This window comes from Aspergillus thermomutatus (assembly GCF_002237265.1).
Source record: "Aspergillus thermomutatus strain HMR AF 39 chromosome Unknown NODE_202, whole genome shotgun sequence".
Taxonomy (NCBI): Eukaryota; Fungi; Ascomycota; class Eurotiomycetes; order Eurotiales; family Aspergillaceae; genus Aspergillus; species Aspergillus thermomutatus.
The window spans coordinates 5,122-23,067 of NW_020798251.1; the positions used below are offsets into that span (position 1 = coordinate 5,122).

General features: G+C 50.0%; 6 protein-coding genes across 6 annotated transcripts; 2 read left to right on the forward strand and 4 right to left on the reverse strand.

The window, feature by feature from the left end:
• Nucleotides 1-620: 620 nt before the first annotated feature.
• On the forward strand, nt 621-1,480 carry CDV56_101082 (glycoside hydrolase family 18 protein; the record flags this gene model as incomplete). The annotated part of the gene is made up of 2 exons (XM_026754701.1): nt 621-762; nt 816-1,480. The coding sequence occupies 2 exons, from the start codon at nt 621-623 to the stop codon at nt 1,478-1,480; spliced, it is 807 nt and encodes a 268-aa protein (XP_026611842.1).
• A 725-nt stretch (nt 1,481-2,205) lies between these two features.
• Nucleotides 2,206-3,416, reverse strand: CDV56_101324 (asparaginase ahrA; the record flags this gene model as incomplete). The annotated part of the gene is made up of 2 exons (XM_026754943.1): nt 2,206-2,481; nt 2,535-3,416. 2 exons carry the CDS (start codon nt 3,414-3,416, stop codon nt 2,206-2,208), a joined length of 1,158 nt encoding a protein of 385 aa, XP_026611843.1.
• A 1,138-nt stretch (nt 3,417-4,554) lies between these two features.
• Nucleotides 4,555-5,706, reverse strand: CDV56_101663 (DUF3712 domain-containing protein; the record flags this gene model as incomplete). The annotated part of the gene is made up of 4 exons (XM_026755282.1): nt 4,555-4,842; nt 4,888-5,012; nt 5,073-5,491; nt 5,549-5,706. 4 exons carry the CDS (start codon nt 5,704-5,706, stop codon nt 4,555-4,557), a joined length of 990 nt encoding a protein of 329 aa, XP_026611844.1.
• A 2,828-nt stretch (nt 5,707-8,534) lies between these two features.
• CDV56_102206 (uncharacterized protein) lies at nt 8,535-10,901 on the reverse strand (the record flags this gene model as incomplete). Its single annotated transcript, XM_026755825.1, has 2 exons — nt 8,535-8,688; nt 8,746-10,901. The coding sequence occupies 2 exons, from the start codon at nt 10,899-10,901 to the stop codon at nt 8,535-8,537; spliced, it is 2,310 nt and encodes a 769-aa protein (XP_026611845.1).
• Nucleotides 10,902-14,604: 3,703 nt separating this feature from the next.
• Nucleotides 14,605-15,505, forward strand: CDV56_102980 (uncharacterized protein; the record flags this gene model as incomplete). Its single annotated transcript, XM_026756599.1, has 2 exons — nt 14,605-15,048; nt 15,134-15,505. The coding sequence occupies 2 exons, from the start codon at nt 14,605-14,607 to the stop codon at nt 15,503-15,505; spliced, it is 816 nt and encodes a 271-aa protein (XP_026611846.1).
• A 216-nt stretch (nt 15,506-15,721) lies between these two features.
• On the reverse strand, nt 15,722-17,295 carry CDV56_103113 (DUF1776 domain-containing protein; the record flags this gene model as incomplete). The annotated part of the gene is made up of 4 exons (XM_026756732.1): nt 15,722-16,573; nt 16,629-16,792; nt 16,853-17,201; nt 17,263-17,295. The coding sequence occupies 4 exons, from the start codon at nt 17,293-17,295 to the stop codon at nt 15,722-15,724; spliced, it is 1,398 nt and encodes a 465-aa protein (XP_026611847.1).
• Nucleotides 17,296-17,946: the final 651 nt, after the last annotated feature.

Sequence of the window (17,946 nt, forward strand, 5' to 3'; positions counted from 1 at the left end):
CACTGCCAAGTATTTCCTCTATTCTCCTAAATCCTTTTCAGCGTCTTCATCAATCTCCGAGAATATCTACAGATCCGACAGCAATCCCGCCGAGTTTTGTCGCATTATGTTCTCCGGATCCATCTTCCCCCACTGGCGTCGTAAAGCGGCACAACGGTCCAACAGCTTCAGCAGCTCGTATGAAGTCCCGTTCTTCATGAATGCAGCCTACTATGCGAATTGGAGGATCTATCAGAAACAGCCTCCCTCGTCCTTGAGATTGGGGTTCATATCTCATATCTTCTATGCATTTGCTTGGTACTAGTCATACACACAGCCGAAGCGATCAACCGCCCGGTTTAGGTAGACACAAATGTTAACCATCATGTCTTGCTTTCTTTTAGGGTCAAAGAAGACGGCACAGTTTATGTGGATCCCCCACCCGGATTTAATATTTTTCTTTTTTTCTTTCTTTCTTCTCTCCTTGATCATTTCCCTCTCCTTTCCACGTCTTATTGTCTTCCCCCGCTGACAAGTTGTTTGTTCAGTTGAGCGATGAATGGGCCGACTCTCAGATGCCCGTTGACGGCACCACTGGCTGCCTCCGGGCATTCACACAACTCAAACCGCAATACTCAAAGATGAAGATCATCCTCTCAGTCGGAGGAGGAGGCAAGGGAAGCGAAAATTTTGCCGTTGTAGCACGGAGTCAAACCCGGCTAGAGACCTTTGTCCGGACCGCGAAGGAACTGGTAGATGAGTTCGGACTCGATGGGATTGACAGTATGTAGGACCATGCGTTCAAAGCCGTTTAGGATGATGCTGACGGTCCGCAGTCGATTGGGAGCACCCTTCAAGCCCCGCCGAGGGTTCAGACTATGTCCGTCTTCTTGCCCGGTTGCGTGAAGTCCTACCGTCACCGCGGTATGTGCTGGCCACATGTCTTCCAGCTGGTGAATGGGCCCTGCAAAATATCGATTTGTGCAAGGCACAGAATCATGTCGACCTGATCAACATCATGGCCTATGATTTCTCCGGACCGTGGACCAGCGAAACAGGACACCAGTCGCAGCTCTATAGCCCATCCCGAGACCCAACAGGGCCGATCTCCTGTCAATCGGCCGTCGCGTACGTGATCTCACAAGGCGTCAACCACAAGAAGATTCTTCTTGGGATTCCAGCGTACGGTCGCTCTTTTCTAGGCAGTAATCACATCGGTCAGCGTTACAGTGGTTGTGGAGGGGAGGATGGTGTCTTCGACTACTGCGACCTACCGCGGCCGGGCGCGAAAGAGTTTTACGATGAAAAGTTCGGCGCTGCCTGGTGCGTTGGCGGTGATGGCGGGTTTGTCACATACGACACCCCGGAGACCGTGCAACAGAAGGCCAAATTTGTGACCAAGACCAAACTGGGGGGTCTATTTTACTGGCATATCGGAGGTGATGCAAGAGGACCCCGCAGCCTGATCGAGACGGGGTATAAGACCTTGCATGATATGTGATATGGGATGTTCAACTCAATCAGAGGCAGTTTTCATGTTTGTTTGTGCAACATCAGCGGGGAAACGAAAAATAATGAAACGGGGAAATGGGAGGCTTAGTCTGTTGATATCACCAAGTAGCGAATTTTGAGGTTCATTATAAAGTTGATCTCCCTTCCTACTTATACCGTCAAAAAATCCCTGTCAATAAGTGGGCTTTTAGCCGATAACAGATGTAGATGATCAGACTTCAGCCGTGCGTCGATCGTCCACACGATATGCATCCGCCATCCTATTCGTCTCATCGGACCCTTATCGGCATCAGCAGCAGACAGATCTGATCCTGATGACAACTACAGTACTAGTAGTACTCTGAAAGTGTGACGCAGTGACCATCTCAACCAATAGGGCCTCGGATGGCTGATGTAGACTGTAGAGTAATGAGCACATCCGTACAGCTATGGCGCGACGGGCTACATCGCTTCTAAAACATTCGAGGACCACTCATTCCAAAGCTTGATTGGACGGCACCTTTTATGTCAAGAACGGGGCTGTTTGGTCGCGATGTACAGAGTACACTGACAATGTGAAGCCATCTCGCATATTATTGAATCAACCCTGAGTCTATAACAGCAGCAGAACATAAGACCCATTACATTAGAGTCATATCATAGCCATATCCGTATCCATCAACCCATCTACGAAACCCACGAATGCGACTTGAATGAAAGAAAAAAGAACAAAAATCAAGCAATACCGATCTTCGCAAACGCCTCCTTGATCTCCTTGGACCCCTTGTGCTCGGCAAGTAGTAGACCGAGCAGAATGCGCGATTTCTGCGGGTTCAGGAATCCGCTCTCGATTGTTGTCGTGCTTTCTGTGAGGGGGACTTCGCCGTTGCCTGTGCGGGTGCTTAGGACGATAGGGAGGGAGTGGGTGGAGGCGATGTCGTCGATGGCGGTGGAGAAGGTGCTTGAGACGCTTCCTGCGCCGGAGCCGGCGATCTTGATTTCATTTTTTTTCTTAGTATTTGATTTGGAGAATGGTCGGGGGAGAAAGGGAGAGGGAAACTTACGACGACACCCTTTGCGCCGTTGTCGACGGCGTCGTAGAGCGTATCGTTGTGCATATCCTGGTACGAGTAGAGGATGTCGACCCTTGGGATGGAGGAGACGTTGCGCACGTCGACGATGGTCTTGCCGGTCGGCATGACGGGCGGGTAGAAGAAGTACGGCTTGTTGGAGACGATGGCGCCGAGGTTCCCCATTTCGACTGCCTTGAAGGTGTCCATGGTGTTGGCGTTTGTCTTGGAGGCGTAGAACGCGGAGACGATGCGGTCGTTCATGACGACCATCGCGCCGCGGTTGCGTGCTGCGGGGTGCGCGGCTACGGTCACGGCCTGGAGGAGGTTGAACGGTCCGTCGGCGGAGATGGCGGTTGCGGGCCGCATGGCGCCGACGACGACGATGGGCTTGCCGCAGTTGACTGTGGCGTCGAGGAAGAAGGCCGTCTCCTCGAGCGTGTCGGTGCCGTGGGTGATGACGGCGCCGCTCATGGTGGGGTCGTCGCAGACGGCCTCGTTCAGGGTCTTGGCCATGCTGAGCAGAATAGACGACGTCACGTCGGGGCTGCCGACGTTGGCGACTTGGATGCCGGCGACGTTGGCAATGTCGAGCGTCTCGGGGACGGCGTCCATGAGCTGCTGGATGCCGATCGCGCCGGCCTTGTAGCCTGTTGTGGCGGTGTTGTCGGCGCTGGAGCCGGCGATGGTGCCGCCTGTTGCGAGGATGGTGACATTAGGGAGTGTCGTGTTCATTTGAGTGAAGTTCAAGCCATGGGAGTTGGTGAAGACGTATGTGATGTTTGAGTCGGTTACTCGGGGGTAGAGAACCGGAGAGGCATTCCCAACAGCTGCCAAAGCCGCGAGTGTGATGGTTTTGAAGCTGATTTTGGCCATTTTTGGGATGCGTGTCTATGCTGCTGTGACGAGGTGAAGCTGTGACGCTTTAAGATTGAAGCAGTAGTATACGCCAGGCAACCATACCAGCAACATATCGTAGGACATACATCCATCCTTAAGTAGGTACTGTCGTCAACATCCCACCACCGACCTCGCGACAGACCAGGAACCCCAGAGACCATCCAAGCCTCGCGATTACCCTGATAAGGAGGTATCGTCGCGGTACAGCTAAGATCTCGTAATGAGAATCAATATCAATTGGAGTCATTGCGAGGACCAGGTGGACTCGACTCCAATTCTGCTTGGCATAAGGCGCTTATCTGCAATGTCAATCATGGACCATGACTCGATGCAGGAACCACGATAAAACAGCTCTGCAATCTGTTAATAATTGCCCCAATGCCAAGAGCGAGCCGTTATCCATCAGCGATAAGAGTTGGAGATTGGACTCATTGGAGAAACATCGGAGAATCTATCGCATTGGCATTGATAAGATCGGCGCATGGTTGATATGTCGGATCTCTCAACCCGAAGTCTCCGACTGATGTGGATGGAGGGAGTGTGTCCTAATTCATTAGGTACTGTCCGTGGTTGAATTGTTCAGCGATGAAGCATCAAGACGCCAGTAGAGGCCTTATCGCCTCAAGCACATTTGTTGATCATCCACGACCAAGTGCATTGCCTGGAAACGATTTCAGATTAGTCAAGCATATTATTCCAACGAATCGGTCTATAATGCTGCGTTTTCAATATCTGCCATCGCAGATCGGTAGATTGGGTTCAAGAAAAGACCCTCTCCTTTGCACTTACGATTCTCACTTGTTGATTCGAAACTGGCTACCCAGTCAGCCTTCGAAGCGATGATGGATGACGGAGCAGCACGAGGAGATATCATGTGTATTTGCGGACATCACTGTTGGCGATCACTACCTCATGGTCAACCTAACGAGTCAGAAAGAAAGATGCGCAACAATAAATCGAATGGGAAATAAAATCCATCCAATCGTCATAACATTAGCATATACGTATCAACCCTGGATTGTACACGTAGCCTCGTAAGGCAAGAAGTGAAAAAGAAGAAATCAATGGTATATATCCACCAGTAAGGATACCTCTGGCCAACGTCACCAATCGATCAGGACAGCAACTTAGCTAGGTCCAAGGTCACATTAAGTGTATTCGATGCCAGGGCCTCGCTGAAGTACGGGATGGCTTGGCCGTTGTAGACGCTCGAGTTGGTTGAGCTTCCTGAAATCGCCACAGGGAGACCGTTGGGGTACTTCGTAAAGAATGGTCCGATTGCGTCTAGGTCGACGTAGGATGTCATGGGGAGAGTGTTGTTTCCGGGAACCAGCTTCAGGTCGTTCAAGTACGAGGTGCCAATGGAGGTTCCGTCGACGGAGAGGTCGAGGGTGACATTGCCCTAGGTCAATCAGTCGACGCTACATTGAAATAGACGGCAACGTACCATGGTGATTGTCATCACAGATGGGTTGGGGATGTACACGGTTCCACCAAAATTGGCGCCATTCGACGGCTTATCGGACAAGACATGCATTTCTGTGATGGCGAAACCGTCGAGCTTGTTGAGAGCTAAAGGATGAAAAATCAGCATTGTCCGACCCTACACGTGTGACAAGCTTGATCACTTACCCTTCATAGTAACAGTCTTGTTGTACGTCACACCGATTTTAGGCAGGCCACCCTGCTTCAGGTCGGGCTTGCCATAGATGTTCAATTTGATCTCCTCATTCTGCATGACCGCCGTAGCAAATCCTCCAAAGGCCCCCACATCGCTCAGGTCCAGGGACTGGTCGATGCGAATCACAGTGCCGTCATTGGCCTTGACCCGAGGAACTTTTACGGTTGCGAAAGCTGATGCAGCCCCCAGCAAGCTGACAGCAGCATCGAAGGCATAGATGGTAGGATGGAAAATGCTGTCAGTGCCAAGGACCTGTGTCTGGTTCAAGTGGAACGAATTCGCCGTGGGTTCAGAGATGATCATCTCCTTGATCGCCAAGGTGGAATCGTTGATATCGCCTTGTGCGATGTTGGGATAACCGACATACACCCTATTGTCATGTCAATCTCCGAGCCTCGTTTGATGCATCACGCAGACGGGAACATACAAGGGAAGTGTGACCACCAGGACGACCACAATGATCGCGATGACATGAACCCACCACCACCGCTTGTAGTGGTTGAGCACACGTCTCCCGAAACTCGGTTTCGGAGACGGGCTTCCTACGAACCCAATCTCGGTGACTTCTGGCTTATCGCCGGACATTTCGGATCGCTATTATCTCTTTTGTAGCCTGTCCGACGCTCTGACGTATGATCCGGGATGGCGTGTGACACAAACGGTCTATCCCCGGAGCGTCAGTATATAAAGCGGCCGAAGATTCAGTCGTCAATAGTGCACACCCTATTCAGATGATTAGCATCAACTCAAAACCATAAAACCTTATAGTCAATGAATACCGAGTCATGCATCAAGAACAAAACAAGGCGCTTGAAAATTATAGGAGATAATAGAGACACAGAAAAGGGACAGAAAAAAAAAAAAAAGACTCAAAGAGCAATAATACCTATTAGTTTTTCAACCGAAAGGGGAGGCGAAAAAGTACTAGGGACGGATGGTCAAAGTCCAGAATCCAAACGACGGACCATCCAGTCCCTAGGGCCCCGTAAGTGCTATATCTATTCCCAAGGAGGGGCGAGGTTCCATCACATGTAGAAAAATAGAAAGCAACCCGATTCAAGCACCGCGGATCTTTCCAACTGACGGAGACGATTTCTGACCAATGTCCGGAGACCTGTGCAGAAACATTCCCCTTCCCGACTGCTCAATTTTGGACCTTGTGGAGAATAGGGGGTGCTAAAGTGACTGGGGTGTTCACGCCAGGGCCCAAGGTGCTAGAAGAGATACTAGACAAGCAGCACGGCGTGGACAGTTACGGGATACCTCGTAGATTAAATGGCAAGGCCTCGGCGGAAGAGGGATCCGCAAGCATGAGACAGAGGCCATGGCCACGATCAGGTTGATAAAGGGCATTTTATGGCTGATGCATTATGATTTGCGTTAGTTTTGCGAGGCATATTCCCAATCCAGCCGAGGCTGAAGGGCGTCGAGGATGGCTGATTTTGCAGGCTCTTTCCCTGGAATCCTGGGTTGTTTCGGAACATATCAGTCTGGATTTGATTGGCTTGGATGCGATTGATAATACTGAGTCTAAACAAGGGGCGACCTGTCCTGGACGAGATAAACCAGGTATTTGCATGCAGTAGGCTGGCAGTGTAAACTACTATTCAGTAGTAGCTGCTGTACCCTGGATGCAAGCCTGGATGGTGTGGATGGGGAGGATCCAATCCTACCTCGCGTATGGAGTAGCGAAAGTCCAATTTCCCCATGATCGATCCTGGCTTGGCCGGGGAGAGAAACTCTCAGGGTCTGATTGGACTGGAAGGCCGGGGTAGAGAGGAGAAGTGAGACCAAGTGGGATGGACTGGAGAATGAGCCAACAAAGAGCAGCCAAGACAAAGCAATGGCAAGAGAAAAGATGGTTACTTTGGTTAGGTTCGCGGGGGCAAAAGTCGAGCAAGCCAACCGCCAACAAAGTGAACAGACTAAAAAGAGCCGAAAAGGATAGCGTGACCTGGGATTACACGCGGGAATGGCCGTTTTAGGCGACTCCTCCGTGGGCGAGCCAGGATACGAGTCACCTTACTCAGTTAACTAAGACCTTGGGAGGGGCTACAATCTCGCCAATGGAGATTTTCATGACTTTCAGGATTTTGAGCATCCATCAGTCGACTATCTCGGAGGAGTTTGATGATTCGAGGACACAGGCTCGGAGACCGGAGATCGATCGACAGTCGCAAATCAAAGACCAACTGATTGCCTCAGATCATCAGTTTCATGTTAGGGGTTTAGTATCGACTGGAGATAGGACTTTATGTCGCCATATTCCTGAAAGTTTGTTACAAACGGAAAGATAAAAATAATAATAGCATTAGCCACACCTGAGACGATGATCAGCATGCATGATCAACAGCCTGGAATTCCCAGTTGATGGAGAATTCGGGTCACAAGAAGCCGACCGCCAGTGCACCACTATGTAGATGAGTAACATACTGTGTACAAAATACAGTTCCCTGTCGTCAGCATTCCAGCGATCCCCTTCTATCCAACGACTCGGATATGGCCGTCTTGAGTATGAGGGCCAAAAATGCCTATCAGAGCTGCTGTGTAACCATACTACGAGGTAAAAGTTGAAGCGCTACATCATCTCGCACCCAGGATCCTATGCATGGTGGCTTCGGATGATCTGGCCTTTACACAATCTCTACCAGCCCGTTCTGCACTCATACTGTAGCTTACTAGACGACTGGTAGCGAGAAGATACATACAATAAAGCAAGTAGCTACGCTGTTGGAGATGTAACAAAACGTTCCAGAACTCGGCGACCAAGGCCTCCTGTACCGAAAAACATTTCAATTGAGTTTGGTTATCATGAGGATCATCAGGTATAATCTTTGCAAGAATATACATCGCCAGCTGAGAGAAGAAGAAAAGTGAAGAAGGGCAAAAGGCAGAAAGAAACGAATTGTTGCGAAGGGAAAGATAAGAAGAGGTGGAAAAAAGTGATCAAAGGAGAAAACATCACACAGTGATTAGAAATTAGGGGTATCCATGAAGAATTAGAGGCAAAGCTCACAAAGCAGCCCAAATGGTCCATGGCAGATCTCGCAGCATCCGCGCTCGAGTCGATTGAGGCAGCCGGCAAGTCCTGCTCGGACTTCAATATTGAACAGGAGAATCGAAGAAAAAGTTGAAGAAGTGAAAGAGGTGAAAGAGGTGAAGATGAACAAAGTGAAAGCATCACGAGGAATGGCTCTAGGTGATACATTCAAAGGAAGGCAAGAACAAGCTTCAACCCAGAGCGGCAGTACGCGCTGTTGCTGAGCTGTAATAGTCGAATGGGACAAACGGTAAAAGGGAACAGAAGGATAGAACGAGGGAGTGAAAGAAGAAGATAGAAAAGTGCTCAAGGAACGATAGCGAAGGCTTTTCTGTTTCCTGACGAATGGTGGGCAACGATAACTGCACAATGTTCAAGCTTCAGCTGCTAGAGACTTTTTACGATGGAAAAGACCGCGAGTTCGGGACTTGCTGCGGGCGTTCTTTTCAGGCGTTCCGCCCTGTCGACCTCGGCCACGCGAACGAGGTGCGGATTCGTCATCGGACTTATACTTGTCCTTGTAAATCCTGTAAGTGCGCATTAGTATCATCGACTGATCTACTTGGAGTCCGATTCTAGCTTACCAGCTGTTCCCGACCATGTTGATCCCCTTCGCTTCCGCCTGGCGATAGAACTTGGCCGCTTTCTTCATGTCCTTCTTGCAGCCGATACCCTCCGCGTAGCAAAATCCAGCCTCTGCCAGCGCGTCAGCATCGCCCCACTGACCTGCAATCTCGAAGCAGCGCAAAGCTAGAGACTTGTCCTGCTCGATACCCCATCCGTTCAGATGGCTCACGCCAAGCTCGTAGATACTGAGGGCAAACTGCGCACGATAGGCTTTCTGCATCTCCTTTGCTCGCTGAGGTACAGAGCCATTCGAATCGTCCATCAGCTCCAGGCCCACGCAATCGACGGCTTTGCGGAGCCACTGCACGCCTTCTCGTTGGTTGGGTCGCATACCCCAGCCATGGCGGCATGCCAAGGCATAGAGAAGCATCCCGGTGGGATGGTTTTGTTTGGCGGCAATCCGCAGATGATATGTAGATTCATTTAGAGATCCTTTCTCGTGGCATTGGATCCCCTTTGTCACATGTTCATCTGCGGTGATCATACCAGATGATGAGGAAGCTGCCCTGCCCGTCTGCGGTCGAATCGTGGATGCGGAGTCCGCAGAAGAAGTCGTATCCTCCTTGTCTTCTTTGTTCGAGGTTGTCGATTCTGGCCGAGGTGCCACCACCGCCTTCTGTTTCTCCAACGATGGCGGCTCTACCTTCGGCTCTACCTGGTCAACCTCGGGCTCAAACGTGGACTCAGCCTCCTGAGAAAGCAGGGCGGGTTCGTTTGTCGGAGGCTCTGGTCCGGCCGTTGTTGGAGTATCATACATCGAACGCGCCTTCTGCGAATATACGGACTGCGAGTATACTGATTCGTGACGTGAGGGCGGCGGAGATGGGGTCCGAGAGGGCCTCAGACGCGCCTCTGTACCGGCAGGAGGTGGGCTTTCGAATAGTGGCTCTTTCCATTCGAAGTTCGGAGTCTGCAGGCCGGAGAATACAACAGAGTCTCTAGAGACCTTGCGCCCCCGAGGAAGTGAATACTTCGTGTAGATATATGAAGACACTGCGGACGACGGTTCCTCATGCGAATGGCTGGCTAGGTCCGAATGCGTAGGCACAATAATGGGACTGGGTTTGTGCCCGCGATGCATCGTGCCAGATTGATTCCCAGGGGTCCGATCCATACCACCAATGGTGACAGGGGCGGAAAGACTCGTGCTGGACCTACTCAAGGGACGCGAAAAGTTGAACGAGGGACGAGGAAGATGGCCCGTAGTGTTTGACGTCTCCGAGCTCAAGGATGGGGACCGGGGATGTGAGCGGGGATTGGCTGACATTGGCGAGTACGGCAGCGACATGGCGCTGCAGGACGATAGCTTGCGCGGTTTTGAGAACGTCGACCCTGCGTTCGAACTGCTGTAATCGTCATCTGAGCTTTCCGGCTGAGTGGCTCTGGAACTGGTAGACGGTCTTGACAGTGGAGAAGGAGGCGGTGCCAGGGCTCGTGGAACGTTGAGTCGAGAAGCAGAATCAGTGGATGAATTGCGGGATGGTGCAGCGATAGCGACGCCGACAGAAGGAACAGGGCTAGCAGGGCTGGAGGGACCGGAAGCATAGAACCGTGGGGGCGCCTCCGGTGCACTGTGCATAGACATATCTTCCTCGGGAGATTCAGCACGCGGGACATCAAAGGGGCCTGGTTCCGTAGGGAGCGGCGGAGGTCCTTCAGTCGGTGTCGCGTCTTCGTCATCCTGTGCGAAGCCATCCTCGCTGGCAAGATACGAAACTGCACTAATGCGAGGGTGTTCCGACTGTGGACGAAACTTTGGCTCCTCGACCTCCGGATTGTTCTTCAGGGTAGGACGTCTCGAAAGTTCCCCGCCTCTTCCACCCTGAGAGTAGTAAGAGTCGCCGGATGATGGGGCCCGAAAATAGCCTGGTCGACCCTGTGACAAAGATCGTGCGACGCTGGAAGGGGGCAATCTGCTCATGCGCCTTTCTCCCCGTTTCGACTCTTCCAATTGCCGGGCCAGAAGCCGACCCTGAGCAGCGAACGCATCAAGAGGGGAGAGCGCAGGAGTAACTTCGCCGTCAAAATGTTCGATGCGCGGCGAGTGGGCCCCGCTCCGGAGGGTATCGTGAGAGGAGGAGCGGTATTCACCAAACTGTGGCCGGGAGGCCATGGTTGCGGGACAAGAGCTTCAAGGCGTTGAAGTTTGAGACGAACCGTTGTGCCTTCTGTACAGCAGAATATAGTCCATTCAATTCATCTATCCGGAATCGCTGTAATCGTTCGAGAATGCAACTTTTCGCATCGAGAGGGGAGTGGACAGACCGGTTTCTCTGATGAAATCGAAGACGGTTAGACAAGTCGCGCATAGGATTGCGAAAAGTACACTAGAAGCGAGAAAAAGAAAAGGTGCAGAGGGATGTGACAAAGGGACGAAGGAGGGAGAATTACAAGTTGAATAGGAATGGCAATCCTGTGAGTATCAAGAGCGTAGTAGTGAAAGGAGCGCAGCAGGCCAGGCTTAGATAGTGATACCAGTTCCTGTGAAGGTTCAATGAATGACGGGCAGTTGGTAACTGAAGGAAGATGAAGTCAAGAAAGTAAACAAAAACAATGAAAGAGATCAAAGAGTTGAAAGAGTCACAAGTCAAGAAGAGCAGCGATGATCAAGCATCGCGACTGGATATCTAGCCAGATGGGATGATGGCGGACGTCGAGGAGGGAGAGGGAATAGACTACCTAGGTAGTCGGAGGGAACCTAACGACCTACGGAGTAGTAGATGATACCTCAATGGGTCCCAAACAACAACCATGAGATTTTTCGACCATTCAACTCGACGCCCTGACGATCGCTAGACGAAACGAGGGGCGGAACGGCAGTACGGAGAATGGATTATGGGAAAAAAAAGTGACAGTCAGTCTGGGCATTCTCCACGCGGAGGGATGCTTGTATTCAATGTGTTTTTAATGTGTATGCCGCTTTGTATGTAAGCAGATTACAAAAAGTCTTGGCTCTTTATCTACGGTGAAAGTGCCATCCACAGTGCTAGGCCAGAAAACATTTCAAGAGAAAACACATACACATACATTATTTACATGACGAGCATGGAATAACATCATGTTGCTACTGCTAGAGTCAGGGGCTGCATTGCATGGCGTTGCATTTATTATCATCATCACAAGTGCATCAATTTATTGAACCCCAAGATAGACTATGTCTTTGTAGTCAGTTGTACGCGTACAAGATATATTTCCTGAATTGAGATAATGATCTAGACTATCAAGCTTCCAGAACAACAGTCGAATTCTTCCCAACATACGACGATCTCCATATTAATGTCACTTGAAGCTTCTCCTGGGCAAATCATACCGTAAGTAAGATGTTCAGGCCTTGGCCTTACCGAGGATTGACTGTCACACGTTTGGTTCGTCCTGACTTGAGACCCGAAAGTGGAGAAGTACCTCTATATATAACTTTTTTGAATCATCGCCTGAGCCCCTGTGCCATGGTCCATGTATATTCATCAGACGACAGAGAGCAACTGTTCTTTGCTCAAAAACAAAATTAAGAGCCTTTAATCATAGGCATGCCAATTTCACGAAGACTCTATATTCATCAAATTGAAAAGTATGTGGTTATACTCATGGTTGGGCTTTGAAGATATTTGAATGGCGTATCTTCTCTGTACTCTGTACCACCATCACTATTCCGTCGCCTTTTATTACCCTCTGAGACATTCATGAAATGGCTGCTTTGCAAGAATGAATAATGACCTCTTATTGGATATTTGTCGAGTGAATACCGACTTACTCCTAAGGGATCTCGTCTAAATACACTGGTGGGAGTCTCCCACCGAATGTGCAGTTATCACTAGTATTTACGGTACAATCAACTCAGGTACCTCGATCGTCTAGTCTTGAAAATTTCACTAACAATATCGAGTACAGAAGAAACAACAGGATATCACCATGCAGTATGATTTTTAAGTCAGCATAGATATAAAATACAAGATGTCCGTAAGTCACTATACTGTTATAGGCCCTATCCAGGACTATCATGTCCCATGTGCTGCTGGCATGATTTAATGGCCCTAGATCCCAGGAATATTGAAGATGAAAGCTCCCTTGCTCTGTGAGGACTTGATGGTGTTCTGAAAGGCGAGATGACCCAGAGCATCAATGACACCAGCCAAGCCAAAGCACGCGAGATTGGAGCTCTCGAAAACTGCACCTGCGATGTGAACAGCTGGCTTCCGCTCCCAGTCATTTAGAAAGAGTCAACAAATATCCTTGTTTGGAGTATTCGAGAGTATCACTACCAGAGCAGCGTCAGTGCAACCCATATGCGTCCATACTTGGTTACCATTCGAGCATGGGTAGACGAGGTCAATAATCGAGATACTTCAGCACTGCCACTGGGGCGCTTACCTTTATATACATTTAGTCTCTATTATCTTGCCTCTTTCTTCTTAATAAGGGCTTAATAAGGGGCCCACTCGGCTCATGATCACTGAGTAGACTCATCAAACATTGCATATCCTACCTCCAAGCACAATAATGGCCAACTGCGAAGACAACAGTGCTATCTACCCAATGAAAGTCCTGGCTTGAGAGTACTCAAGATCGCGTTGTGCCTCATTCTTCAGGCTCATTCCAGGTCCCCTGACCTTGCAAGCATCAAAAGAGAAAGTTTAGCACGATAGCAATTATCATTCATCCTCAGGTCGTCCAGGCCTGTAGGGAACACAGCAACAGTCTTATGTTTCCTTGATTCGATTAGCATCTTATCAATTTCATCGGAGAAAAAATTTTGACAACTCCTTTCGCACTACGTATCTACCTGGCCCCTGTAACCACTAAAGCAGCTCATCTTTCCCTCGGCGATGATTGCTTTTTCTGGCTTCCGAGTTGCGACCCGTTAGACTTGGAATTGGAGCGATTCAAGACCAGTTCGCTCCATATTATTATTGTCTAGGAATGTCACCTTGTTACAAGGGAAAATCGCACTATTCAACTGGTTCCTGACTCTTATTATTGCGAAATGACACTTGGAGTTGCCTGTTCGTTAATCATACTTGAATTTCGACACAATCATCTCCATGGATTGGCTCTACGTGTCTACATCCGAAGTTGATCCTACTATATCAGATCGATTGCTCATGACTGCATCCTCAAAGCAAAGCCCTGCGGCGAACCATGCATACTGATTGATTTGCTACTTTACATTCTGCACCTAGATACTCTTAGGGAGACCCACTAAGTTTTGTTCTCATGCGAAAAGGTCTATATGTATTTATACCGGACAGATCAATCATCAAAGACTTTTTTGACTTTAACATATTGGAAGTAGTAGTTGGAAGAAAGGGTACCATGCCCTGGAATGGGTTGCTCGTCGCCAAATCATTGATCACGTGACTGGCACATCCCTAGTGTGATCAGGCAATAGTACGGAGTAGGTACCAAAACCTTTAGGCGTCCAGGCACGAAGTCAAGCCTCATTCATCTAAACAATGAACCACAGCTCTTCTTTCTTTAGCTTGTTCTGATGACTCGGAGAGCACAGCCGACTCTGCGTACGGAGTGCACTAAAGATGGAGTCGGTCCACGTACCCACAGCGCAGACTTACGTACCAGAAGGTCTCTAGTAGTAGATGGTTGATCCCAAAGCACTTAGGCAACTGACAAAAACATTGGAATGGTGATAGCACGAGAAAAAAATGAACATAATTTAGCTCAGCCACTGAAACTCCCTAGCGGAAATTTCCTCGAATAAATCCCAATATGACCGTCTGGATAACTCCTATTTCTCTCCTTTCCCACATTCTTCCCCCGCAAAATCCCATCCTCATGCCCGCACCACCGCCGCCGTCGCCAACATGAAGCTATTCAAACCCTCCTTCGGCGTCGACCCCTCCCTCGACTCCCGCCACTGCTACGAAACCTCCTGGCTCCTCGCCCCTCTCCCCTTCGCCCTCCTCCGCGCCCTAGTCGCCCTCTACATCTTCGTCACCATCTTCTTCATCTGGGGCTGGGACGGCACCCACGGCAACTCCGACGCCATCGGCCAGAGCTTCAGCTACTTCACCTGGCTCACGTACTGGGGTCTGGGCTTCTATTATCTCGTCGCGGCGATCCATACAGCATGCTACGCACGCACGGGGCGCTCCGTGCTCTTCGACAGATTGCCTCGTGCGCTGCGCGTCCTGCATGCCATCTTCTACACGACCATCACCACCTTCCCGTTTCTCGTGACGATCGTGTTCTGGGCGATTCTGTTTAAGCCGCCCTGGTATACGCTGACGTTTCAGGCTTGGTCGAATGTAGGCTGTCCATGTTTACTTGGCAAAAAAAAAGCCGACAAAAAAAGTTGAGTGTCGCTAACGCTATCGGAATGATGTGATATAGATCTCGCAGCACGGCCTCAACTCCCTCTGGGCCCTGCTGGAAATCATCCTCCCCACCACGAACCCGCATTCGCTTCTGGCGTTTCCGTTCCTGGTTCTTATTCTCCTGCTGTATGTCTCGCTCGCGTACTTGACCTACCACACGGAGGGATTCTACACCTACTCGTTCTTGGACCCCGGTCCGAATGGCGAGCATAGTGGTCGCGTGACTGGTTACTGCTTTGGGATCTTTGCGGCCATCCTGGTCATTTTCATTCTGTCGTGGGGGGCGATTTGGTTGAGGCGGAGGCTTACCGGTGGAAAGATCAAAAGATCGGTCTACGATAAGGAGGACGTGTACGTGGGACCTGAAATGGGGCATGTCGGAGTTTAATCGAGGTATTAGTTGGTGTTTCTTATAGTTAATACGTAATCATAACGAGCATATATGTGTGCACGCTGCGACCCAATACTAACTGATATGCAATTTGAGTATTCTTTCTCATGAGAGCTGTCCATTGCGTCCAGAATAGAGGAGATGGGGTCGACCGATCAAGGCATGTCAGTGGCGGCCGATATCAAAATTTATATCCAAATATAGGCAGAAAGCTTATCGCGCTTCATTAACTTTTTCCCAGCCAGTCTCACTGCTGCTATTGCTGGCACTGTCCGACGCTGTAGGGTGCCCACCTCGGAGGCCCATCATCCATCCTACGAGGCCGGCGGGAACCCACTCGCCAATAATGCTATATGACCTCGCGCCTCGTCCAGCATATATGACCCGCTTCTTGGGCACTTTTCTCCCAAAAATATCTTTCGACGCTGGCTCTAGTGCATCCAACACCGCGTAGTGGAGCGCTCTGGCGGGTGAGCCTCTCACTGTACTGGGCCCTGCAGATGCCACGGGCCGCTGTTCGATGCTCGAAAGGTACTGCGGCCCATAGAGAGACCGTTGCTGTGCGCTCCATGCGAGGACCTCGGTCCCGGTGACATGACTCTGCGCGTCACGGAACTGGGGGCCGAGGTCGATGTTGCCAAGCTTCAACTCCACAACATCAATGTTCTTATGCTGCAAGAGCCGCAACTCTGTCCGTAGAGACGTCGCGAATCCTGACAAAGCGCGGGCGGTAGTGACTTCGGGACCGGCAAATGGTGCCGAAAGCGAAGACGATATAGAGGGGTAGAGGACGATGATAGTGCTATTCGTGTTGCGAAGAGTAAGGAGAGGCAGGAATATCTGAGCGGTTAGTATAGGAGAAAGGAGTCGAGTATTGATGGTATCGGCCCAGGCTGATGGCGGAATAGTGGCGACCGGGCCAGTTGCATAATTAGGAGACGGCACCAGGATGATACCGCTTAGCTGGCAGGTATGGGGAGGTACGCCAGGCATTGGCCATTGTGGTTGTGTAATGAGAGAATGTATGTCACCCAGAGAGGGATGAATCTCAGAAGGCGAAGGGGTCTATTTAGGAAGGTCAGCAATGGTTCGTCTTCTGGCATGCAGAACGGATGCTCACTGCTGTGAGATCAAGCCAAAGGGCTCTAATGTCCATTCGGTTTTCCGACTGAACCAGGTGCTCCTCTTGAGCTGATGTGACAGTAATGAACACAATATAGCCTCGACGCTCCAAATCAGTGGCAATCGCTCTGGTCATCGCTTCATGGGGAGACCCGGCGACAACTGACCAAGAAGTTAGCTCTTAGGAACAACCCGCACCGATTTCCTCACTCGGTAACATACCAACGATCTCCTTTCGAGCGCCATTTCCAGCCCTCCTTGCCTTCCGCCGGCGGCCATGTAGCTTCCTACTCCCGAAATACAAGACGCTAGTTGTCCCAATAAATGCGATTAAAGCAGCGCTCCATGCTCGATTTCGGATCACCCAGTCATACACGCGATCAGTGAAAGATTGCGACCGCGCCGCATGGAAGCCTGGATACGTCTTGGGAGATGGTCGGATTGCAGGGGGGAGCCATGATTGATGTGAGAGTGTATCGCGAATCACTGTCGCGATGTGATCGACTTGCCGGTCGATAGAATCTGCAACCTCGAACGAGTATCTCCTTACGTCATGCGGAATCGAGGCAAGCTGGATGTTGAAGCACCTTGTAAGTCTTGCGACTGACAGTTAGGAAAACCAAGTAACTCACATAATCAAAGAAGAACTGGTCATCACTCGTCATCTTGATTGGAATTTGAAATCAGAAGTCAACTGCTTGATGGCACAAGAGTTGATAAGGTGAAAAAGTTCCACTGATAAGTGCAGCAAATGTATATCAGCGAGTCACATGAGCAGATATATTCCGCAGCCTATGATAAGGATAAGGCGTCAACTGTAGCTTTGGGCTCGGAATTACTTCGTACAAAGCTGCTATTTGTAGCAGAGAGTATCTAGATGAATTTGATATTGTCATATCATTAAGTGGTTTACTGTGAAATGTTGCAGCACGTATTGATCCATACCTAAGTTCTTCAATCACCAAGAGTCTTGACTTCAAGTAAACTAGTCCATATCAGTACTAGCCTCAGTAGTACATCTAGTAAGCAGCTGCTTTGTGCATCAAAATTGCCACAACTTCCCAACTCTTGATTGGTCATTTATCTCTTCAGGAGCGTCCTGCCTACAGGCCTCACTTGTTCTGAGGTGCCGTCAGGCATCACTTCTTGGCCTCAGGGAAGGGAGCAGCCTTTGCACGTGATTATCGTCGAAGGCAGCATTGATTCTAATGTCTTCCGCTGATTATCAATCCAAGGAGAGTCGTAGCAAGGCCCTTCGACATTATCACGCTATTTCCAAGTCTATTGAATACAGATAGAATGTGGCAAATATCCAT